Here is a 20,284-nt window from a genome sequence, read left to right as displayed (position 1 = left end):
ACAGTATTATTAAAAGTTCTGTAATACAATGCTTGAAAATGTCAGACTTTTTTGTATTTTTCCTGTCTTTACTTAAAACATCAGTGAGATGTGGATGAGGTGAAAATGTAAGTGTGTCCTTGTGGGATATGTGTGCCCAGGAGGAGCCCAACAGGAGATAAGAAACAGGATCTGCCTTTCTTTTCCAGCAGAGCAGTAGTAGATGTTAATTCAATTTGCAATGTGATTAAAAACATATTGTGTTACGTGACTGAGAAACAGGAGTGGAGGGAGGAGGGCTGACAGGGGAAACAAAATCCCATGTCTGCCTGTGATGATGATGATCACCATGAATTGGAAGGAAGTGAAGGTGATTTTGGGGAAGAGTGAGGGCATTTTTAGCTGTACTAAGCTTGTACTTTAAACAGCTCCTGAAGAAACATTTAAAGGATGTGCTAGTGCTAGGATTTTAATCCACAGGATGCTGCATTTTTTTGAGAAAATAGGAATTTAACTATTTTTGTGTGTGAGAAAAGGTGGAAGAATAGGCATTTTCAAGCAGTATATCCTAAAGAACAGATATTAGCTGTTGAAGGGATGAGATGCATTTGGAGCTTTAACATCCCAGAAAATACCAAACCTGGATGTTACTGACTGTGTACCCGAGGCAACTAAGAAAGTTAAAGCTGATTTGTTGTTAACATGTGCAACTTGAAGCTTTAAAAAAACCCACATTTGTTTCAGTTGTTTGTCTCAGCTGACCGCAGGAGTACAGTTTGTTACACTGGGCAGTAACAAAGGTCTTGGAACTCCTGACTAGTCATCCTTGTTCCTGGTGGTCAGTGTGCAAGAAACCCTGGGAATACAGCAATGCTTCTCCTCTTAACCAGCTGTCAAGTGGAAGACACATTACTGTGGACCAACAGAAGGAAAGATGCAGCCCTGTGACAGGGAACTCAAAGCCTTTCACAGTATTAGCAGCTCTACCTGAGATGGGCACTTGGCTGTGGGCACATTTCTTCCAGGAGGTCACAAGAGCCTGATCTTTCATTTGGATGCATGAGACTGGAGCCACAGCAGAGGGGAACTGCCTTGGAGCTGGAGAGGGAAATCCCACTTACTCTAATTACAGAAGATGGATGCATTGAGCACAGGACAGGCTGTAACTCCACTGGGAGCTGATCACTGCTTAAATGACAGTTAGTACTGTTATTTTTTTTTCCAAAGCCTCAAGCAGACCTTTAACAATTTCTTCTTTAGCAGTGAGACAGACTGATGGGAAGTTTAAGTGAAGTAACAAGGCAAGACATCCTTAGTAATAAATTGTTCTTACTGTGTCAAGATAGTAAGTTATTTAGCAATTCTTTAGCTTCTGTATTCAAAGAACAGATATAGTGAAGGAAAACAGGAAGTTGCATGAAATTACTTCCATGACTAAGCTTTTTTTCTTAATACTTCGATATTAACAGTAATTGTTGCTTCTGAAGTGAGGCATCTTCTCTGCAGAGTAAATGCATTTAATGTCTTAGAAAAATAGTAACACTTTTGCTTTCTTCTGTCACGTAAGAATTCTTTCTAAAACCTTGCAAGCTTTCATGCCCGGAAGACTCTTAGTCTTTCTTGTTTTATTAGGATGTATTTTAATTTGTCTTGCCTTGCTTTTGATGATGAGTAAGTATTTTGTAATTAACAGTGTGTGGGAGTTGCAGGCACTGGTTGATCTTTAGGTGGCATTGGATTAATGCCTGTTGTCCTATTGCAGGGTCTTGAGCCTGGGGTCATGGCTGGTCACTTTTCAGTTTTCCAGCAGAGTATGGAAGTGAAGCCCCAATTCCACAAAACCATGTAACTTATTTGGAGTAGCTTTAGTGATGCTTGTCTTAAATGGAATGTGAGTGAGGCTCTGGTCACAGTAGGACAAAGGAGCTTGTGCCCTAAGTAATCTGATTTTAGGCTGTGTTATAAAACTGAGTTTCTTGTAAAATGTTTTAAGTTCTGCTGTGTGTTGCTGGTCCCCTGAGTACATTATCCTGACATGCTGCCTTCTTACTGTCATGAGTACTCTGCCACATTCCTTGCTGCAAGTCATTGTGCTTATTGCCATTTCAGAAATGCTGCTCCACCCAGTGTTTGTGGCTTGGGTAAATTGCATGTACTGCTTGCTGTGTGGGTTATAGCTTTATGAAAGTGTGGTCCTGGGTTTAAAAGGCACAGCAGGGCTGAGTGCTGTGAAACATCTCAAGCAAGTTCTCTTTCTTCATGATGCTCTCTGCAGGACTGGCCTGCTTGAACCTGAGCCGTGACTTTGAGAATTTCATAAGGGTTGAGATGACAATGTTGAAACCTGAGCAGTGAGCAAAGCTATTTACTCCATATGGGAGGAGCTGAGCAGGCTGTTAGCAAGTGAGGAGGTGCAGCCAAGTGCAGCTGCCAGCAGTGCCTGGGAAGCCTTGGTGGTCATTCATCACCACTCTCAGGCTTGCCTCTGGAATTACTTCTCAGCTAAACTGCACTGGACTTGGAAATACCAGAGAACAGAAGAGTATTTGGGGAAAGAAATTTGCTTCTCTCAACTACTCTCCAACTTGTAACCTCATGGTTTAGGTATAATTTTTTTTCTGAATCAAATATCAGTGCTGAAGGCAAGTAAATATTTAATACCCTTTTTACTTCAAATCCACACTTGAAAATCAGGTGTTGGATGAAACCTCCGTAGATATGATAGTCTACCTGTTTTCTTTTTCTGTTTTCTGCATCCTGCAGAAAGAGTGTGCTTATACTACATGTAGAGAATTATTTATGACCTTTTCATGGACTGGGGGGAGAATTCTTCTGGAAAAGGTAGTAATGTTGAAATGTCAGGGCAAATTACTGTCAATTGTAGGGCAACTCTAAAAAGCTCCTGCCTTCCTCTACTACACCAGGCTTTCCTTTCTCTTTCTTTTTTCTCTAGCTTTCAGAGTTTGGTTTTAAAAAGATTTTGGCTTTTCCTTGGATATCTGTAAGGAGAAAGGGATTTTATTTATTTTTTTTTTAAACTTTGCATCACTAGACAGTCTTAGCTGTATTACTGCATCAGTATCACTTTGTAGAATGTGCTAGTTATTCTAAACTTGTAAAATCTCTATAAAAATGATCATTATACTGAAAATTTCTCATTTGGGTAGTCCAGATAGATTTGCTTTGAGTTCAGTTTCATTGAATTCATGCCTTTACAATTTAGAGAGGTCTTTTTTGTTAAGATTGTGGGTTTTTTCATCTGTAAATATTTTTCCATTGGAGAAATGTTTTAAAACTAAAACCAGACTTTGTCAAAAGTGTTCTCAAATTGTCAGAACTTCACATATCTTCTATTTGACTTTGTTTGATAGACTGAGATTTTACATTTTGCTCCAGGTAATATCCTGGAGGAATGTCTTAAGCACGGGATTAGGATTGCTTTTTCTGCCAGCATTTACTATTGAAGAAGCCCTGATGTGAGAAATATGTTCTGTCCTTTAGAAAAATATATACATTAAATAAGTTTTCCTCCTCTAAAGAGATTGATTGAGTATGGATTCTTCCCCTGATGCTCCCCCCCCACCCTCCTGCTCTGAGATACATGAGCTAAATATTTCAGTCATGTTGGGATTTTTGTCTTCCTACTGATATGGGTGTTCTATAAAACAAAGAAACTAGGAAAATATTTTTCTGTTTCAGTGGTATACTTGGTCTAGTGCTTCATATTGTGACTTAAATTTTTTTTATGAAAAAAACTTATATATTCATTTACAGATACACTGTGTCACACACCTGATGCCTTTAAGCTAAAGTGCAGATACTTCCCTATTTATGCAGGCTTTTCTGCCATGTCTGATTTATGCAGTTGAACTTGGCTGTAGTTCTATTTGTGAGTATCTGAAACTGTGTAAGCTTCTTAGCTGTGTATGAGAATGCATTTTTTATGCATATAAATTCTTAAAGCACTCAAAACTAATACCAGAAGGATAGAAAGCTGCCTGGGATGTTAGTCTAAGATCACAAAGTCTATTTCATCAGTAGATGGACCTATTCTGTCTGAATTTATTTTCAGGAAGGAGAGAAGAAGAAAAAGGATTTATGGGATTTTTTGGTCTTTGGTGGGGGAAGGGATGAGGAGATGAAAGAGGAAGCTTAAATTAGATTTTTTTCTTTTCTTCCTCTGTTGCAGTGGTGTGACAGAGTAATGTTTTGGTAAAAGGCTCGGAGCCTGCCTCTCCTGTGTTGCTGTTGAGTTAAAGCAGAAGGTGCTTAGAATACCTGGATAACAGCTTCCTTGACTGGAGAGAGCATCAGAGAGGGGAAATGTAATATTATCCATATTGAAATTCTTAATTTTATCTACCAAATGAGTTCAGTTTCAGTTCTAAATGGAGAAAAGGGCATAGGAAGGAGAAAGAGGTATTTTAATCTCTTCCTGTTTACAGTTTGACTACATGAGCAGTGTCAAGGGACCTGAGAGGGCATGGAGAGAAGTAAGTGAAAGGCTTTCAGGCTTATGTTGTTTCCCAAAACCCCTGGGAATACAGGGGTAATGTGAACATAAGGTGGCAGAGAAGACCCAACTGTGAAACAAGCTGGTGGGCTGGCAGGTAGGGCCAGCAGCTGCAGGCAGGTGCAGACCAAGTGTGTGCAGGTGTCTGATGAGGGAGCCTCCCCTCCCTTTAGTCTGTGTGACCCAGCCATTCCAGTAGGAGAGAGACATGGAAATTCTGGATACCAGTGCCAGCAGAGTGTTCTGGGCAGGGTCACAGCCCTGACTTTGAAAGGGGAGATAACAGCTCCATTAACTGGGCAAGGTAGGTCTGTAATGAGAGGATACAGTTCCTTCTGTGTGTAAGGGGAGTTCCACTGCAGCTTTTCTTGATTTTAATTAGGAAAAAGAAAATGCTTATTCTGAATAGATTTGGACCAAGGCATTTGCTGCTTTGTAGTTAAGACAGATTTGAAGAGGTGATATGGAGCTGTGTTTATTAAAACAAACAAAACAAAACAACGCAAACAAACTAAATAGGAGAAAAAGGTAGTTCTTCCTCCTTGCATTTACTCCTCATTGCCCTGCCCCTCCACTCCTTTAGTTTTTTAGCTGCTTTTTCTGTTCCTTTTGGGACATCTGGACAAGGACTGTTTCAGCTAAAGAAAGAGGCACAGGATTGGATAAATGGAGACAAGTCTGAATACATGATGCTTATCCAGTTTTTCCTACTCCCTGTGCTTAAGTGAATTGTGTTTTTCATATAGCATGTAATGGTTTCTCTTGATGGCTGTCCATGCCTTATCTTTGTTTTTTTCTGGTACATCTTTTTACCTTGTTATATATCGGGAAGTTAGCTACAGTTCTTTTTATAAGGAGATGGAATAAACAGTATTATTTGAGGATTAATCACATTCATGCTACTATTGATTTAATTTATGGCATATGATTCACTTTTTAAGAAAAGGAGGCCTCTAGTATGAAGCAAGGTAAGAACTCAAGTTCTTATTTTCAAGGCAATTCTTGATGCCCTGTTGTCCTGGTTTTTAGTAGAGAAGATTTCAAAACCTGTTTTGTCAGCAGGAAGGTTTGATGGGGAAAATGGGACCAGCAGAGAAACAGCAAATGGGAAGGAAGGTCCACATTTGCAAGAGAGTGGCTGTGCACACTAGTCCTTCTGGCAAAGAGGCTACTGATGTGATGATCAGTGGATGAAGATGGTTAGGGAGAGATTATTTGGCTTTATTCTGGTAGCTGCCAGCAGGAGGAGTTTGGATCTCTAGTCTTGAAACACAGTTTACCGGAATATTTATTACGTTTAAAATTTACGCTGGCCCATTTAACTGTTTTATTCATTGAATAAAATATTTGAGGCATTAATAATAAAAAGCCATTTTTTTGTTGAGGTTATTTAGGGCAGCTCTTCCATGAGTCAGGCTGGTTTGTATATAGAAATATGGGAGAATTTTAAGAAGAAAGAGCAATTGCCTCACCTTTTAAAGTTTTAAAGAAAAATAAGAAATGAAGATGTAGAGGCCATGGCAGTCAGTTGATAAAAATTAGTTAGGTGAGTGCCTGAACAGGAAAGTTCAACTTGGCAGCGTAATGCAAACGATTGACTCCCTTTTCAGATTCACATAGCATACCACAATATCAAACAGGGAAGCCACGTAGCTCATGAGTTGTCCTTTGTGCAGTATACATTTGGAGCTTGAAAGACTAACAGGAATTTGATTTAAGGAATCCTTAAAATAGAAATACCATTTTTGTGTGCTTAGAAATGAGTAGGAGCAAAACTGAGAGGTAAAAAATGAGATGTGGTGTGTTTCATAGAAAAAAGGAGCTGAAGCAAAGCCATTCCACTTTAAGCATCCTAAGGGCTTTGATAGAGGAGTATAGTGTTGCTTGGCTTGCTGCTGATTTGGCAGCCTCTGTCTCTTCACTGCATTTTTCATGTGCGCCCTTCGTTTGTTTCTTTTTTTTTTTTTTTTTCTGCTTTTGTGTCTTACTCATCAGAATGTGAGGTAAAAGGCTGCTACTGCAACACTCTTGCTCCAAGCAGCTTATGCTAACCAGCTTTCAGAGAGAACATAATCCTTACACAAACACCTTAACTCATGAAGGAAGAAGGTCCAGCGCGGCGTAGGTTTTCTTCATGTGCTGGGATTTCGTCGGTGTTTTCCCCAAGAGCCGATGGCCGGAAGCTCGTCCGGAATGCTTCGTTTGGCGGCTATAACGAGCTCTCTCCTGCTCTACCAGGTTTGTGTTGGTCTTGGTTTCTTAAAATGTACGGAAAAGAATATAATACCCACCTCAGATTTTCACACTTGAGTGAAGGTAATGTACTGAGATGTCGGTAGAAATCAGAAAAAATATCGTTTGTACGCATTTAGATAACAGCTCTTTGTAGTGGCAGGATTTGCAGACAGGGGAACTGTAAGTTAGCTTTTACACTGCCACAAATCTCACTTGAAAATGCACTGTTGTATTTCAGACTGACTGGAATGTTTGTTTTGGTTGTTTGGGCTTTTAGGACTGAGGTTCTGTGATGTGGTTTATAAATGCCTTCCTCTCTTGTACTTTCCACTGGCTCCCCTCCACCTCCCCCCCACCACACACATAATAGCTCTGCTTTAAAATTGTAAGGTACAACAGAAGGTTTTCGTTTAACTGTAACTACTGGAAAATCTGCAGGCTGGTCATCAAGGGTCTGACATAAAATGACAAGATAGAAAATGAGAGCTAAAAACATAGCCTTGCTAAATTCTGTAGTGCAAGATTTTGACGACTTGAAACCCCTGAAAAGCCTTTAATCTCCTTTAGCTCAGATTTGTTGTTCCCTGAAAATCAGTACTGAAATATTGAAATGAATTTGTAGATCATTGCATGTTATTGTTCATAATGTGCACTGCTGACGTAGGTACCTGAATTTCAGCCATTTATTTCAGAAAGCCTCAGTGCTTGAAAATGTGTTACAAGGTCACCCATTCCTGAAGAGGGACGTAGTACAAATCATGCATTCTTTCCAGAATTGCTCTGGATGTGTGATTTGTCTTGTGTAGTCCCACAGGGCCAGGGTGCTGGGGGGGAAGGAAAGGGGGAATAAAATAGTTCTCACTTTCTGTTGTGTGGCTCACTGAATTTTTAAATCCTGGTTCTGAAACCTTGGAGCAGAGTTGGGTGCAGAGCATGTGGGAGTTTGCAGACACCATGTTTAATAAACTTGTTTTATCCTGGAATGTTTCCTTTCACTCTGTTTCAGGAAATCATTAGCCTTCTACCTAGACTCTAATACTGAGTTTTATTCAAGCTGCTTACGAAATAAAAGATCTCAAAGCTTGAAAGCATGGGGTTGGCAACTAGACAGGTGCTTCATAACTTTAAAATAAATATGAGTAGTCTGGTAATTAGTGGGGGGTAAAAAGGGGTCTCATTTTGTATTCGCTTCCTTTCTGTACAGAGTTCTGCAATTAAAGCTGATCACTGTTCATAAACAATGAATGACTATTAAAATGCAGAACAAATGGAAAGCAGGTTTTAATGAACGAATTCAAGTATGTACGAAGATTTAAAAAATGCTTTGTCTTTTGGAATCTTCCATTTATCTCTGAAGAATTTCAACATTCCTAACATGCTTAATGAACTTTCTTTATGTACTCTTTCAGATTGGTTTAAGCAAAGAGTAATTGTTTTAAATATATTAATGTATAATTACAGTGATGACAATCTTTGGTTTGTTTGTTTGTTTTTTTTAATTTTATATGGTACTTACAAAAGAAAACACTACTGTAAGAAAATATATAAAAGGATTTTGCTTACTTTTCTGATCACTTTGCTTTTGAACTCCCTGGAGGAATCTGAATTAGTTAATATGGGATTGTACTCTTAAATCTGGTTGTCAATAAGCTTTTGAAAGTTAGTTAAAAAGATTATGGTTCCCTGTGTTCAATTCTTTGAAAAGATTTTTCCTTTTTTTTCTGATGTGTTTATTATATAGCACCAGTGTTGATAATTCCCTCATAGTTCATCCAGAAGCATTTTCCAGCTCAATTATTTGTTCCTCAAAACTGTACTTGCACACCAGTAATCAAATCAGGCTGTTCCTTTCTTTTCACTTGGAAGTTAGTAATATTGTTGCTTGGATTGCTATTTGTGATCTTTTCAGGCATTGCATGGCTTTTTTACTGTTTTTTCTGTATGTTTGAAAAAGAGCCTCCAGTGGATAGTAATTATTTCTTTTATGGATAAAATAGATCTGGCATTAAAAAGTAACATGCTTATTTTCTGATGTATTTTTTTCATGAATCATAATTGCAGATGGCATTTATTGAGAGGCACAAAACCAGTATTCGAGATGTAAGAGTTATGTGGTTGGTTTTGGTTTTTCTCTTTCTTCAAAATTGACTAAAGGGACAGACTGCGGGTGCAACTTCAAAAAGTGTATGTTATGCTTGAAAATCAAAATCTATTACTTAGATTTTTTTTGTACCCTGCCACAGTGCTTATCCTAAATAGTCTTTAATTTTGCATTGTAGATACCCTTGGTTTTTGTCAACAACAGTGTTTTGAAGATTTTTTTTGGCGGGGGGGAGGATATTGACTTCATACCCTGTCTCAATCTCTAAAGCAGCACTGTTTGATTTTGTTTCATCAACCTCTTGTATGTAAGGGTTCTGGTTCCTCTGTCAGGCTCTTAAATCTCTCTGAAACCTCCTAATGAGTTTTAATGCAGATTTTCTGCATTTTTTGGAAGAACTTGCAAATTTTGGAATAACATGCTGAATGCTCACAGTAGGAATTCACTAATGAACAGTTTCCCTTGGCTTCTGAGGTCATACCATGAACTATGGCTGACTGCTGTGGCATTGGGATCAGCTTTCAGAGCCCATGGCACCTGTGCTGTTAAGATAAGGAAGGTCACACTGGGAGAAGGTCTGTTAAGATATAGTGTTGCATTGAACGCCATCAGTGATGCTCAGAACTGCTTCAGAGAGTACAGTAGTGGTGCTCCTAACTCTAAATATTGCTTTCAGGATTGTAGATAGAAAATGATGCATAAATTCAAAGGATTCAATAGAGAGGAAGTTACAGAAAGGGACTGTGTTCAACACGAATTTCTACATTGTGAAATGTGGGCTCAGGTTATTTTATTAAAGAGCTGCTGATTGACTTACAAGGTGGAAAGAACAAGAAAGCTAAAATATTAAGCCCAAAACCACTGCTGATAAATATTGAAAAACTTGAAACACTTTATTTTTATTATACCCTACATCTAACCTCTTGTGCTCTGTCAGTCTCTGCTCCAGACAGCTGTCTGTATTGTGAGCTTGTCCCTCTACACAGAGAGAGGTCACCAGTAGGATGCTGGGGGATGGCTGGGCTTCCTCACACACTGAGACAGGGCAGTGCAAGGTGTTCCAGGAGGTGCAGCACCCTGACTTGGATTTGCTAATGAGCCCCTGAGAAAGCCCTTTTCTATGCTGTGGGTGAGGAGGGCAACAGTCCCTGTGTGGATAAGTATATCAGTCAGCTGGCACACACACCTCTCCAGCTCAGGGCACTGAAAGCAAGGAGGTGAAATTCACAGAAATTAATTTCTTGAATTTTGAACTGAACTTTGGTCCAGTTCTCTGGAATGGAATAGTTCTTTCTGCTTTCATTTCTTCTTGGTGATACTGATGCAAAGATTGCTTGTGAAAATAAAAAATGTGTATTTGTTGGATAAGAGTGTATAAAGTCCTTAAAATTGTTGTGCTTTAGAAAGCAAGCTTGAAATTATAGCTTCTCATCTGTAAGAACAATCCTGACTTGGCACTTCCTTGCTGATTTTCCCTCAGTAAGACTTCTACATGTGCCATTAAATAAGCAAAAGTGGGAAGGAAGGTCATTAGAAAATGCTTGCATTGCATTCTCAGTGGGATTTGATTCCTTTTGAGGAATTTCATTTGGGCACTGGATAAGGAGGAAGCCTCTGCTATGGTTCTGGTGTGTATTTGATTGCCTAAGTTTGGCATCAAATCCCATAACTTCTCAGTGAACTTAGGCAAGTGTAGCCTCTGAGGTTTAAACAACCTTTGTTTTGTTTCATGCCTGATAACTAGTGCTGTAGAAAATGTGCGTTTGCATTTGGTATTATATAGGAAATGTGGCTTCTGGTGTGTGGATTTCCTAGTACTACAAATCTTCCACCTGTCAAGATATTTCTTCCCTGTTGTCAAATGATCTTCAACATTATAGATTTTCATTAGCTGAATAAATCTATTGCAGGTGTGTTGGAAGAATTTAAAAATGAAGGGTTTAATGAACTATGCCCAGGACATCTATGAAGATGTGCAAAAGTTGTTTGTAAAGGCATGTAGAGTTTCCTTTCTGTGAATGTAAAATGAGATATTTTAGTGCAGTATATAATTTTTAAAAATCTGGTCTTAAAAATTAATATCTGCACAAGGTAACAAATTTAAAGGAAGAAAAGTCCCCAAAAGACTGATTACCAGGCCAAAATAAAAAGGAATCTTGAGATTTCTCATGTAACCTGGAGATCAACCTAATGCCCCTTCAACTCCATGAATCTTCCCAGGATGCGTAATTGTGACAAATGAATCAGTTCTGTCTTAGAGTTTCTAGGTTTTATAAGTTGTGCAAAGCTGAAGGTAATAATAACAAAAAAATAAAAAATAAAAAATCCTACTATGGATAAACTACCCAACACTACTACAGGAAGTTAAAAATTCTTTCAAAGCTCATAGTTTCCCCTCACATGCACACATTCCCTCAAAGAATGTGAAATAAAGGAGTTTCTCTGGTAGGTCTTCTCATTTCAGGGATCAGAATGCCAGTTTCTGTTTCCAAGTTGGGACTATAGGGGTGCTCCAAAGCACTGGGGTATCCATGGGTACAGCGTGCCTGCTGGTGCCACATGTGGTGTGGTGTCCAAGGGTGCACTGTCCTGCTGGTGTCCATGGGTGCAGGGTGTCCCTGCTGGTGCCACATGTGGTGTGGTGTCCAAGGGTGCACTGTCCTGCTGGTGTCCATGGGTGGTGCAGTGCCCTCTCATGGGCACAGCTCTTGACACCTCTGTGCCTGTTCTGAGGTCCATGCATGACTTCATGGTCTCACCTGCCTCCTCTCCACAGGGTGTGTAAATGATGGCATGCTGACTTACTCGGATTAATGCATTGTGCAGTTTGATTTATTCCTGTTCATAAAAGCTTTATGCTGCCACCACCCTTTTCAAACAAAATGGATCAATGTGTGAGATGTGTCTCGTAAGCACAGTAGGTGGTTTTTCTGCAACAGGGTACCAGGTTCTCAGTGTATGTTCTCTGGCACATAGCAGCTGTGTGGCAGCACCCATACCAGCTGTGTCCCTGTTTTCCATTGTCACATGCACACTACTTTGCTTTTTGGATACCGGGAAAGTGTGGGGTTTGTCACAGAAGAGAAACATGGGATTCTGACAACTGTTTTAATATAAAGCCTTGTAGTTATGCTTCTTCAGTGTCAAGTTGAAAGTATAAATTCAAGGCTAATGATTTCCATTTTCTTGCAAAAAAATCCTGACTGATGATTTTGATCAGATTTGCTTTCATGTTGTTGGTGTTTAACAATTCACTAGCTACAGAAGGCTACAGAAATGAACAAACAAAAAAAGGCTTTATTTAGTGCTCTTCTCTGTACCTGCATGTATACAAGTAGGGGAGAATGCGAAAATAAAAGGTCAAAAGTTGACACATTATATTTGCAATTCACTGGGTTATTGGTTCAGGTGCACCATTATCCAAATACAGTGGACTGTTCTTGCATCTTAGTGGCAAGTATTAAATTAGTGTATATGGTAGTAGCTGCTGTTTTCAACTGATAAGACAGATGGTATGTATACGTTATGTGAAAATCTGATTTACTTGTACTTTTCATGCTAAACAAGTTGGCAAATTTATTTCAAAAGCTAGTTCATATACATTTTGTTAATGAATTTAAGTAATTTGCAACAATACTGTTTTCTCTTTAAGGTTTTGACAAAGGGAAGGACGATGCATTACAAAGTAAAGACGATTCAGCATGTTCTATGTCAAAAAGCAAGGTAAGGAAAACAACCTCCTAACCTGTCTTAAAAATGTTGGTGTGAAAAAAAGTTACACGTTTTTAATTAAAGGCAAATGTATTTAACATTTGTCATAGATAATCTTGAAGATTACTCTTCAGATTCAGCTATAGATTAAGATTTAATACAGATTAATATAGTTCCTAGGATGACATCATATCCAAATCTGTGATTCAAAGTAGTGAAATTTAAATATAAAGTCTTCTTGCTGTTGTCTTGGAGTGGGATGTTGCCTTGCCATAGATTTTTAAATTGCCTTGCTGTAGAGTTTAAAGGCTCTAATTTACCCAGCTGTGTGGTTTTCTATTTTCTGCTAGGATGTCCACTATCTTTTAAAGAGACAAATGTGGTAACAGACACTTAAACAGATTGTTGGGGTGTATCAGATGTGGGTTGTGGAAAATTATAACCTGGTCTAGAGCACAGCTAGCTCCCAGGGCAAAGGGGGAAATTGCTGCTTTTGCACACAGCTGTTCCCACAGCACTCTGTCCTGGGCACAGGCAGCCACACCCCTTGGAGGCAGGGTTTGCACTTGAGGTCTGGACACAAATTTTTCTGTGGTGTTTGATGTATCAGAGCCATAAAGAGAAATATTACAAAGATGCTGAAGGAAAACGAAGAGACTTAAAGATTATAGCAGAATTTCCAGGCTTAAATGGTGTCATTTAAATTGCAGTGGGATAAGCAGCAAAACTGATGCTGCAGTTTTGTGTGTGGCTAAGCATTTCAAACTGTTGATGTCTTACACGTGACTTGAAATCACAAACTTCGTATATTTTTGCTTTACTGCATTCTAGAGCCTCACTTGTCAGGGATATGAAGGAAGTATACTTTGCCATCCAGCTTTCTTGTGATCAAAATATTTATATTGGTCTAGAAACCTCAAAATCAGTTTGACTTGGAAATCAAGTTATTATGATCTCCTTTGACTTGGATTTATTCCAGACTCTCAAGAATCATTTATCTTTCACTATCCAAGTCGTTTTTCTTCTTCCTTATATTTATTTTTCTTAGTTCTGGTCTTAACACAATCTGAAGTCTTCGGGTTCTTTGCTATTACATTTTTTGTGTCTGTTAAAGATGAGACCAATACTACTAGTTCTGCTAATACATGTTTTTCTTCACTTTTTTTTTAATTGCTGCATATGGGACTTGATTTTTACTAATGGGAGTGAAATAGCAGCCCTTCTTCCTAAGGGAGAAGGGAAAAGCAGTGATGGGACTTGCCTGGAATCTTGTACTGAATGTACCTTGCTGGGAGTTAGAGCAGGTTCTCTTAAGATGTTTTCTTCTAAATTTTTTATCCCATCTGCTTTGTGTAGATATAACAGAAGGTTGCTGGCTTAAAAATATACAGATCACTGACCTTTCTCATAACATTGAACATGTAAATGTATACCTTTACTCACTGTTATATTAATGAGTTTTAAAACTGAGATGATGAAAAAATGAGTTTTTGTAGCCTAGGAAACTTACTGGTTTGGGGCTTTTCTATGCATGACCTTTAGATTGCCTTAGCTTTCTGTTAGTGAGCAACTAGAATATTTATGAATGTTTTGCTTAAGTTGTTCCATTATAGCTTGCATAATGAATTCATTACCTCTTCTTATGTGACAGTGATAATCATTTTTCCCCTCTTCTGTTACTACATTTAAAGTACTGTATTTCCTTTAAATTCTAGAGAGAGGAATTTAATTTCAAGTTGTACACTCATCTTAAAGTGAAATTTTGAGTGCCAAGAATATACCTTTATTGCAAGATGTTTCCTTCATTTTTCCAAGAAAGATACAGAAGTTAAAGAACATTTACTTATAATTTAAAAAAAAAAAAAAAACCAACAAAAATTACTTTTTGCCAGTTATTGTGCATACCTTTTTTGCAGTAACTAAGTAGACTCCTAAAGTCTTAGTTCTGAATTAAAGATGTAAAGTAGAATCCAGGTTAAGTTGTTCTGTACAGCTTGTGACTCTTCAGGCTTTGTTTCTTTGTTTGAGCAGCCTGTGAGTTTAGAGAATGCTCAAGTGCACTGTTTTTATTACTGCTGTAAGTTTTACTTTAAGCCTGCATATTTTTTGATTGTCATTTTATAGTATTCCAAAATACAAATTCAGTGAATAGACTTCGCACTGTAGTTAGCAATTTGAAATGTGGAGCATCTTGAGGGTCAGTTTTGGTAAATATCCTTGAATTTGAATTGAATACACAGTTTAGAATGTTACATTGTTTTGGTTTTTGAGGGGGTTTTTTTGGTGTTGTTTTTTTTGTTGTTTTTTTTGACAATGCAGAAATTTTGGGTCCACCAGGCTTATGTTACAGTGCACAAAGAAATACAGCAATTTATCTGAAGTCTGTATATAGTGAATACCTACTCAATGTTCTTTGATCTCCAACAGGAATGGTATAAAAACTGTCTCATAGACTCCTCTTAGACTTGTCTTTCTCCCCTTTTTTTTTTCTTTCCCTAAAGAGTGCTGTTACCAAAGTGAATATTTGGTGGCTTGAGTTCCCTTTCAACTAGTAGGCAACAAAGCCCTGGGAGTAAACTTTGAACCTTACAAGGCCTAGGGGAGAAGGGGGGGGAGAAATCATGTGGTGCTGGGGCAGCTCAGTGTCCTGCATGAACAAGACTTGGGTGTCACGAGCAAACCTGGGTCTTGTTCCTGCCTGACGCCACCCTGAGCTTCTTGGAGATGACTTGCAAAGTAATCAGAGCATGGAATTAGGATGCAAGGAGCAGAACAAGTGCCATTAGTGGGAAGTTGTTCTCTGATGATTTACAGAGCAGTGAATCCTAGGCTGGGGAGGCTGTATTTTCCTTCATGAGTCACAGGGTAAGTGCCTCTATAGCTGGCAAGTTGTGGAAGAAAACAGCTGATTCTATATTCTCATTCATATATCCTGGGAATGACTTCTGTGTTAAAGCACCTGGATTATTCTAAAATATCCTCTCTCTGCTAAAGTAATGCCTAATTATTCTAGCATGCTCTGTCTAGTAACAGTCTACGTGAGCTAAATACTTACTGTGTATAGGTCAGCTGCTTCCAAAGGAACCTCAGGCTTCTTTCCCATAAAACCCTTACAGAAAGAGACTCCATGAATAGGTGGTGAACAGCTCGTGTTAAAAGTTGTGGTTTTTTGGTTTGTTTGGGGTTTTTTAACAGAGGAAGCAGTAGAGATCTGAGAGGGATGGGAACCTTGTAAACATAATTGCACTTGAAACGCTTGCTCAAGTGTCAGCATCAGTAATATATTCTTGTATCTATCAATGTCGTTTATTTATTATGTGTGTTTTGAATTTCAGTCTGAATCCAAGCTTTTCAATGGCTCTGAGAAGGACATCTCTCAATCTGCAAGCAAACTTACAAAAAAAGAATCTCTCAAGGTGAATTAATTTCCTAGTAAATCCTCATGAACTATAAATGCATTCACACAGTTTTACCTTATTCTCTAATTAGAAAACAAAAATGCCAGATAATGATGAGACTTAGGGAATATTTAAGTATTGTGAGAAGTTGTGCTGTTGAGTCTCTCCAAATTTTACTGTATTTTTACTTGAATAATGGCTTCTATAATACAGTCTTTAAGATGGCACAATATTGTAGAATAACTCAGAAGATCAAAGATTATTTCTGGTTGACATCTATATGCAATGAAATGGAATTAGCAAAATTTGCAATTTGATTACATTTCTACTACCTTCTTCCCTCTGCTCTGTAGCAAGACCAAATTCCACTGTTTGGTAGATGACATTTCGGGAGAAACATAAAACTATTTGGCTTTAAATGAGGGAGATAAATTGCTATGAATTTCTCCCAGGGAGGAACATAACTGGTGGGTAAAGACCACAGATCAGATAATGATCTGTACATTGTGAACTTGGTTTGGTTGGTTTTTCCTCTCCTTTTCAGAGTCCTCTACTTTAAAAGAAAATCGCAGATGATTCTGAAATTCAGTACATCATAGCTGCTCTTGAAGTAATTGTTCACACTTTGAGACCAAATACTCTGTTTTAAAACTATTTTTCTAAATCTGTATTGCAAATTGAATTTAGCAGGTTTTTCCTCAGCTTGTATTGGTCGATACCTTTTTGTGCTGATAAACTGGCTTATAGCCATGACATTGTAAACATTTTTATTATTATTTACAGGTTCAGAAGAAAAACTACAGAGAAGAAAAGAAGAGAGCCACGAGAGAATTACTTAGCACGCTCACGGACCCTGCAGTTATTGTTATGGCTGACTGGTTGAAGGTCAGAATCCAAGTGTGAAACCTGAGTTGAAGATGGAGCAGTTAGTTGCTTGCTACTTTCTGGCTGGAATAGAAAAGGCTCAATCTTTTACCTGCTGTTAATGTTTTTCTACAGGCACAGCAGCCACTAATTGCATCTCAAGGTCTCTGTGCTCATATCCTAGGGGACTAATAGAGGAACTCAGTTTCCACTTACTGCAGTCACCCTAGACACATTATTCTTGTGTGCATAGCCATCAACTTGGGATGAGTTGGCTTTGCAATTCTCATTTTGTTCTTCTCATTTTACCCTTTGAAGTAGCTCTGCTACATACATAACAATTGCAAAAATGATTCAGTCAGATATTTGAATGTTTCTTTGTGTATTGCTGGTAATTTTCCTTTCCTCATTTAAGAACTAGCTGGTACTGCTATCCTAAAGATAGCAGTTCATACTATGAACAGTAGTGCAGTAGTTGAATTGTCATACTTCCCATATCTGGATGTATGCATACCCACAGTATTCATCAAGACAGAAGAAGCAGCATACCTTTATATTCTTTAATAAACCTGTGTAAAGTTTTGAAAGACCTGATAAATTTTGCTTTGAAATAAAAGCTAATAAATTTCAAATTTAATTTTGTTAAGGAGGATGGTTTTGGTATTGTCTTCACTGAAATACAACTGCAGCTATTTATCTTCTAGATTCGTGGTACCTTGAAAAGCTGGACCAAACTGTGGTGTGTACTGAAACCAGGAGTGTTGCTTCTTTACAAAACTCCCAAAAATGACCAGTGGGTAGGAACAGTTCTGCTGAACGTTTGTGAACTCATCGAGAGGCCTTCTAAAAAGGATGGCTTTTGTTTCAAACTTTTTCATCCTTTGGAGCAGACCATATGGGCTACAAAGGTTAGTGGTAGCATGCATGGTTCTTAAGGGATGACTAGCATTAAAAAGCTGCAAGTAAAGACAATCTCAGTGAAAAGCTGAACTGTGTTTTTTGTTTCAACTTCAGTGTTGATTTCAACTTTGTGTTGATTCTGAATATAAGCCCTCAACATCTAGTCCCATTCATCAGAAAAAGTATTTGATTTATACCCTGTGTACTTAAAGACCTTTAGAAGTGTGGTGCAAAGGTTTGTCATTAAAAAGGTTGATGTCATCACTGGCAATCACAAAAATTGAAGGAATGAGTGTTTAATGTTATATTTTGCATCAGTCAAATTTGAGAAATTAAGGTGAGATTTGCCAGAATAAGAGTTTTGTTACAAACATTTCTTGGTGTCCAACTCTGTATTCCTGTAATAAAACATTACCTTAGGTCAATTTGCTTGTCAGAGTCAAAAAGTAGATCACTTGCTTGTGCAATAATAGTTCATATTGCAACTTGTTAGTCAAATCTGTTCCTTTATGTTAAGATGTTAGGAAGTTAAATGTTTTCATTTAGTTCTGATGTCTGTTTGCCTTGTCATACACAGCACAATATTGTGAGCAATTCTTGCCTTTACCTGTGTTCATAAGCACAGGTGTGTTCTGCAGAGCCAAGGTTTATTTCAGTATCTTGTAAGGATCTTTAATGCTTGCTCTTACTCACTGTTTATAATCTGATAAATTTATTTTAATCCTTATTTTGTACTTACATGTGGAGAGGGGATGTGGAAGCACAGCACAAGTGAATATATTTTCCTTTTAAAATAATATCTTGCTTTAGATGAAATTACTGTACAATATTAGGACCCTTGTTGTAATTAATTAATTATGCCCTCTAAAATATACGTCTTATAATCTCACAGTTAGTTGCTCTTCTAAATCTTAAATTGATAAGATGTATTGTCACATCTGTAGAATACCCTGTGTTAAATTTGTCATCCTTTTCTTAATGAAGTCAGTATAATTCCTGATGCTTGTGGTCATTCTGGATTGTGATAATTTATCAGTGTTATCTAAATTTACCAAATTTAGATCAAACACTAGCAGTTTCTTTTGAATAATTTTATTATGTTGTTGCTTAGGCAAACTTTTCAGTAATTAGTGGTGATCTCACATTTGTAGAAAACATGAACTCCGTATCCTTTTCCAAAGCTATAGCATTTGGTGTTAATGTGCTTTATTTATTATATATATGCATACATTGCAAAGTGGTGCCCTGTCTGCAGAAGATCACAAATCAGTCTTATATTTCTTTATTATTTGGGAATGAGAAATGGATTTGTTTGTTTTTTTAACTAGATATTTATAATTTAGAGGACATGCCCTACCAGATTTTTACTTTTTTAAGGTAGGTCAAATTTTGAACCTGAACAAGTTGATATTGTCCATTCTAAATGTGCTGAGAGCTGGAGTGGCTTTTGTTCATTTTGGTATGGCTATTTGCAGTTGAGAATTACTGGATTCCATTAGATAAAAGACCTTTAAGTTAAAACCCTTTCCTGCCTTGTTTACCTAGTCAATTATAATATGCTAGTTACAGATTTATTATCACGAGGCAAACTTGGGTAAGTGTAATAGCCATTGACTGATCTAGAGTAGATTTACCAGAAAGAGCATCAAGTACAAGGCAAAGTGAGCCTTGTTTGCAGTTAGTGCAGAAAGACAGCATTGCAAAAACATATATAGGGGTATAAGTAGTGCAGGAGATGTTCTCACTGGAACACACTACCCATGGTGTGTCCTTCTGGCAGACTGCAAATTCTCTTCTGCAGTAGTTTGTGGCCAGTCACTTCACATGCTCCCTTAAGCCTTTTGCTGTGGTCTTCGAGGTTCCTCCTGCACTCTGAGGTAGCTGATGCACTGTACCTGTTCATCTTCCTTGTGTGCCTGGTCCTGATGCCACTTCAGTTTTCTGCAATTAATAATTAGAAAAGTTAGTGCAAATAATTTTTGTGAGTAAATTTAGTCATGGTTGACTACATAGAAGTTGTCATTGTTGTCTTTGAAACAATGTTCATAGCATTTCAGTTTTCCTGGCATGAATGTTCTGTAAAAAGTAAACTTCAACTTTTTTTAATCTAATGGAATTTTTAACTTGACCATTGGCTTAGAGTAGTAGCATCATTCCATCAGAAACAGAGACAATCCAAATAAAGTCACCCAGCAAGAAGGAATTAATGTGCCTCTTGTACAGATCACTAACTACTGAAAATGGGTTTTGAAACCATAATGGATGATTTTGAAGAAAAATATCCAGTGCTGTTGGAACAGTAACCAATTGGAGTAAATCAAGATCCCTGAGCAGTTATATAAAAAAAGTCAACTTACTTAAACCTTTGCTAAAAATTACTCACTTGGTTTTAATCAATATATTTTAAAACACTCAGAGAGTGTAACTTTCTTGCATTTAAAAAAAGCAAAACCACACTTCATCTCTAAATTGTAGTTGTTTGGTACAGAGCAAGTAGTGCCCACAGTATAAACCTAAAGGGCAGATCACATGAGCAGAAATGTGCCCTTAGTCTGCCCCAGTGTCCTGTGACCCAAGAGTCTC

General features: G+C 37.9%; 1 protein-coding gene across 6 annotated transcripts in view; it reads left to right on the top strand.

Moving 5' to 3' along the window:
• Positions 1-20,284, top strand: part of OSBPL8 (oxysterol binding protein like 8) — a 52,276-nt gene that overhangs the window by 14,334 nt on the left and 17,658 nt on the right. For all 6 annotated transcript variants that reach the window (XM_079304832.1, XM_079304830.1, XM_079304831.1 and 3 more), the window contains 4 exons: positions 12,481-12,551; positions 15,875-15,955; positions 16,721-16,822; positions 17,506-17,709. In XM_079304832.1, the coding sequence (XP_079160958.1) occupies positions 12,481-12,551; positions 15,875-15,955; positions 16,721-16,822; positions 17,506-17,709 (458 nt within the window). The remainder of the gene's footprint in view (positions 1-12,480; positions 12,552-15,874; positions 15,956-16,720; positions 16,823-17,505; positions 17,710-20,284) is intronic.

This window comes from Erithacus rubecula, assembly GCF_903797595.1.
Source record: "Erithacus rubecula genome assembly, chromosome: 4".
Taxonomy (NCBI): domain Eukaryota; kingdom Metazoa; phylum Chordata; class Aves; order Passeriformes; family Muscicapidae; genus Erithacus; species Erithacus rubecula.
Note: the sequence above shows the minus strand (reverse complement) of the source record. Positions and strands in the feature narration are given on the sequence as shown.